Genomic DNA, 6,000 nt, shown 5'->3' on the forward strand with positions numbered 1-6,000 from the left:
ACAATCCTTCAGAGCTGCAGTTTGATTCCAGGATTTTAACTCAGGATTTAGTGCAGCATTTTCTCTATAGGAATATATTACTTCATCAGGTGTCCATAAAATATTTAACTTCTGAAGCTGCCCTGACTGTGGGATAGCACTTTTCAGATGACATCGTACTTTTGTAATGAATATTTTGTCCATTTTTCAGTCATCTGATTGAAAATCTGAATGGAAAAAAACTGAAACAACATTTATATCTTAATGCTCATTTCAGAGTGATGGCGAGACGAAGAGCGTTGATTAACAAACAAACCAGGACTTGTGATCTTATCTTTAGGTTTTTAACATAAATTTACATAAACATAAATTGAAGGATTCATGGAGACCACAGTTTCAAGTTGTGAATAGCTTTGTAACGGTGTGCAGACACAGAGATGGGTTGGTGCGCATGCTGGCCTCCATGTCGGAGTGCACACCAGTAGAGAGGCAGCAGGCCTTTATAAATCACTCTATGGTAGCGTTTATACCAGTATATTCCCAGATCATGTCGTCCAGCGCAGGATTAAAATCAAACACACAATACCGGAGCAACGGCATGCATGGATAAAAGGTCTCCATCGTTCCAAAGCAGGCTAAAATGTTGCAGCAGCAGAGAAATGTTTTGTTTCTCATATAGAAAACAAGTTGGAGCTACGTGAGGTTTAAATGTCACTAAATGGTTTTTGTTTTGTTTTTTTTAAATCCCAGTCACACCTGCAGCTCTAACAGGAAAGATGTTTTTTGTTTTTTCCACCTTTTGGTTACTTTTGATCAAAACTTGTCTTAATTCTGCAATAAATCCTGGTTGTAAGTAAAAAGTATAACAATATGTGATTATAATTATATATTCACCAAACCATCCCTGCACATCGGGGAAGTGCAGAGCATTTCTCCAGGAACACACTGTCTTTCCCACATCAGACGTGCTTTATGTTGCTATGAAGCAGCATTATTTTTCCTGTTTGTATTCAGCTTCTTTTAATTCTACATGTGAATTAAAAAGGCTGCAGGTCCAGCGAAGAGGAACATCTTCACACTTTTAGGTTTCTTACTTGTTTGTCCTCCGTCAGGCGGAGTACTCGGAGCTGGTGGAGACTCTGCTGTCCTCTCAGAGAGACGCCGTCATCTACCAGCGGCTGGCCGACGCCTTCAACAAGCTGACGGCGAGCAGCACGCCGCCCACCATGGACCGCAAGCAGAAGGTCGCCTTCCTCAAGAGCCTGGAGGAGTTTGTGGCCAATGTGGGGGGTCTGCTCTGCGTAAAATAACCACTGGAACCAGAGTTGACCTCCAATCGGCCATCCTTCTGAAAGGTAACCATTTAAAGATGACTCTCGCTTCAACCCTGGAAATACGTGCGGAAGAGGCGGTTCGAAGCCTCGGAGGAGCTCTCCGCCTGCCGGGATCCATCCGCCACCTGAATGTTTACCCCGTCTTCACCTGGGAACTCTTTAGTTTTCGTATGTGTCCCCCTTCATCTCCCCTCCCCCATGCCCATCACATTCATCTGTCCCTCCGCACCTCAAGCATGATGGGCAGACTTGATGACAGTGGTAGCGGTAACCATGGCGACTGGACTGCCAAGCAGACGGACTCAGTCAGAGGTTCCTGCCCCGTTAGGCTGAAGCAAAGGGCCGCCAACCATGATGACAAAAGTCGGCGCAGCAGTTGGTGTTGTCCTCCTCATCTTTCTCTTCCTCCTCCTCCTCCTCCTCCTCCTCCCTCACAGGAGTCTTAAGGCTTCTGGATTACACACACACACACACACACACGCACACACAAACATAGAGGACAAAACTTGTTGCCATTTTTTAAATTCTGGATGTAATTTGAACGTACCACAGGGGCCATTTTATCTTTTCTCTTTCAGCATTCTCATGGCATGGATAAACACACACACGCACACATGTGAACAGGTCACCCCAGTCCTTCCCAGAGTGCCTTTGTTTTGTTGATTGTTCTGTGTGTGTGTTTGCATATGACTGAACCACGTTACACATCAACTGACAAGTAATGACGGTGCCTGCTTTCCGCCAAGACTGCTGCGGATGCACACGAGCGCGCATGCACATAGCGTTGCCATGACGACGGGCGGATGAACAGCCCGGCTGTCTTTGAGGTTGTGAAACCACACAGCAGAGGATGAAGTGGGTTTTTTTGTTTTGTTTTGTTTTAGGGTGACAACATAAAAACCAAAACCAAATTGTGCTTCATTAAAAGGGTGTATGTACGAATTTATATGTATACATATATCTTTAGTTATATATATATATATATATATATATATATATATATATATATAACTAAAGATATATGTATACATATCAATTCGTACAGACACCCTTTTAATGTATACACATTTATATATATGTGTATACATGTATATACACACACACACATATATATATATATATATATATATATATATATATATATATATATATATATATATATATATAATGTGTGTGTGTGTATATATTTATATATATATATATATATGTAAATATAAATTATGTTTTCAAGCAGAAACCTTCTGAAATGTAATGTTCATAGATTAAAGAAGACGACTGAAATGTTTTTATATGCCAGTAGGCGGGTGGGTTGAATGAGCTAAAATATGTACGAATTCAGCTAAACAGGGAGCAACTTTTGTTGACCTTTGCAGTTTGATATTGATTTTTCTTTTGGGTTGTATTTCTGGTCTCCCCCCTCCTTCCCCCCCGCGTTCACACAGATGTACGCCTGAGAGGATCAGGCCTCCGAGTTTTAGCAGATTATCCTCAGTAGTATTTTTCTACAGCAGCACATCCGCCGTGAGACTCTTCAGCACACACTGGATTGCAGCAGAGACTGAATTGAGGGACAGCAATAACAAACCAAATAAAAAGGAGCAGAGCCACTCGTTGAAGCATTATGTTGGAGAGAATCCTCCTGGTCCAGAGCACTATCCCAATTATTGTAGATGGCTGTTTTGTTAAATGAAGTGTAAAAGTGTACATAAAGTTATTGTATAAAATGTTCTGGGCTCTGCAGTTTCCTTTTCATGTGCTGTTTCTGCTGTAATGTCTTTTATTTACTTTAATAATAAAGTGATTGATCCTACCTTTTGCAGTGCAACATTAAGTCTCTCAGACTAAAAAGAAAAAAGGCCTCCCAGAGTCTGCAAGATTCATCAGTTTGACTTTTTTTGTGTACATTTTAGAAGTTGTAATAGACTTAACCTTCATTAAGCCTTCCTTTTCTCTCCATCTTCGTACATAATTTTCATTGTCAGTGATTGTGGCACCTTCACTAAAAGGTTTTACAGCGATTTTTCACTGATGCTGCATTAAACGGAAACTTTCAGTGTGTAAGTTTCTTTCACATTTACGTCACTTTATTAAAAAAAAAAAAAAAAAACAGCTTTACATACTATAATAACCAGATTGTTGAGCTATAAGCCGTGATCACTGAATTTAAAAAGAAAAATAGCTGTAGACATATAGGCTGCACTTGTACACTGCACTGCACTTTCTTTTTTCTTTTTCTTTTTTTTTTTTTGCCAAACAGGGATTGTAACATAGTTCTTCCACCTGTGCAAAAAAAAAAAAACTGAAATGGTTTTAATGAGACGTCTGAGTCGGCTTATTCGGCTTCACCAACATGTAAAACAGTTTCTTGTCATCTAAGTTTATAGGATGGTTAAAAGACTTTTTTTAACATAAAGAACAAGATGATAAATAACCAGTACATTAAGTAAAGCAACTGTAAAGCTCCTCCATCCACTTGTTTATTATGAGTTCTGACTTCTCTAGTTAAAGTTAAAGAGAGCTTGAATGTCTGGAAACGCTTCTCAGTATCTCAAAACTCTTCAAAATTTGCAGCAGAACACACGTTCATCATCAAGGTGCCAATTTGTTATCCAATATCAGCCAACAAGGGTTTGTGAATAAAGCGGTAATAAACTAAACATAGGTTGAAAGGTTGTGGGAGTAGCTTCTCTGTGACAGACTGGTCACTTATTTTATAGAAAATTCTGCAGGATGTACTGCACCATTTTTTCTTTTTCAATATTTTTATGATTATTTTGAAGTATAACTGCAGCTGATGGACGGTGATTTTACCACCAGCTTGTTAAAATGCAAGAAACCTAAAGTCACCTTTAAATAATCTTATATTGATATTAGTAGTTTTAAACTCGGTTGTTTAGAACTATAAGAGCTTTTATGACTCATGTTCAATCCATTATTCTTTAACAAAAACATTTCATTAAAACTTATTTTAAAATAGAAATGAAATGTGTTGTACTGCAGGTAAATTGGTTTTTATCACCACATTGTGTGTGTTCTAGTACTTTCTCAATAATTGAATTTATAAATCTCACATTTTTAATGTTGATAAATGACTATTTCCAGTGTTAATAATTAAATGTCAAGTTAAAGTCTCACCTGCTATAGAAGGAACAAAGTGTCTTCATGTTGGAGGTTTTCTCCACAACCTGAAAACCTATTGTTTAAATTGCTACATAGATAACACCAGTTCATCACTTGCTATTTATATACTCTTTTAATGACTTGTAGATAATCTTTAAAAGCATAAAAACTAATTGAGAAGGCAGAAAGTGTGCAAAGAAAGTTGTTAAAAGGATGTAGCCTTTTCTGCTCCATCACAACGCCCCTCCACAGTGATGACTATGTTGTTTTTGGGTTAATCTGTTAAAATAAATAAATAATGCAATAATTTTACAGATTAATCTCTTTGTATTCACTTTAATTTCACCAGCTCTATAAAAGAAAGAATGTGTTGACAATACTAACCCTTGATGTAGTCTGTATTGGATTGACACCAAATCTTGCACTATTGCAAACGATAGACATAAACGTGTATGTTGCATACCAGCAAAGCAGTTTCTCCCATTTTTAATGCATTCATTCACTAAACAAATTATATAGAGAGTTTATACAAACATATAATACTGGATGAAGTTAGCTTCCGATTCGAGATATGTATAAAGGGCAATTCCACTGAATTTTTTGGAAAACTAGACTATATTAGACCCGGTCCTGACAAAAAACTACAAAACTTCTTAGACTCTTCAAACCTGGACTGAAATATTTTACATACTATGCAGAGTCATTAAAACATCGTTTTTGATTTGTGAAACCTTTAATCTATTTGTGAAAATGCAAATTAGGCTCTCATTAAAAGTCCTTTGCTCTTTGTCTAGAAATATATCGATCCGTCCAGTCTTACAGGCCACTGCAACTTTCTAATAAAACCATAAAACAAATCAGAAACTGCATTTTCTCAAATTGGCATAATATATAGAATATTCCAGTCCAGATTTGAAGAGTATAAGTGTTGTAGTATTCTGTCAGGACCTGGTCTCGTGTGGTCCAGATGCAAAAAATGTCCCAAAATGAGCCTAATTTGCATTTTCACAAATAGAATAAAGGTTTCACAAATCAGAATCTGCATTTTCTTGAATCTGCACAGTATGTAGAATATTTCAGTCCAGGTTTGAAGAGTATAAGTCTTGTAGTTTTTTGGTCTAATGTGGTCTAGCTCAGTGTTTTTCAACCTTTTTTGAGACAAGGCACACTTTTTTTATTTCACTGAAAAATCACAAGGCACACCAAAAACCAAAATTTTAATTTTTTTTAATAGTCCATATTATTAATATAAAGTCCATCAAGTCAAAGCCTCTTAAATAGAAATCAGATGAACACAAGAAAAAGGAATTTTATTATCTTTCTCCGGGGCCTGTTTGGATGAAAACAGAGCTGCTTTTTATGCCAGTGAGGTGAAATTGGGCAATCTCTCAGGGCACACCTGATAATCTCTCACGGCACACTAGTGTGCCACGGCACAGTGGTTGAAAAACACTGGTCTAGCTTTCCAAAAAATCAGTGGCATTGCCCTTTACACAACTGACGAATCGGAAGCTAACTTCAGCATCGTCTTCTCATGGGCAGGTACAGTTAAGGTTGCCTTAAACTA

The 6,000-nt window shown here is 37.6% G+C and overlaps 1 protein-coding gene across 1 annotated transcript in view; it reads left to right on the forward strand.

Moving 5' to 3' along the window:
• Positions 1–2,240, forward strand: part of xpo4 (exportin 4) — a 71,593-nt gene extending 69,353 nt beyond the window's left edge. Inside the window, exon 24 of the mRNA XM_079254491.1 lies at positions 1,092–2,240. Coding sequence (XP_079110617.1) covers positions 1,092–1,289 — 198 coding nt within the window. The 3' untranslated portion in view covers positions 1,290–2,240. The remainder of the gene's footprint in view (positions 1–1,091) is intronic.
• Positions 2,241–6,000: the final 3,760 nt, after the last annotated feature.

Source organism: Telmatherina bonti (assembly GCF_933228915.1).
Source record: "Telmatherina bonti genome assembly, chromosome: 15".
Taxonomy (NCBI): domain Eukaryota; kingdom Metazoa; phylum Chordata; class Actinopteri; order Atheriniformes; family Telmatherinidae; genus Telmatherina; species Telmatherina bonti.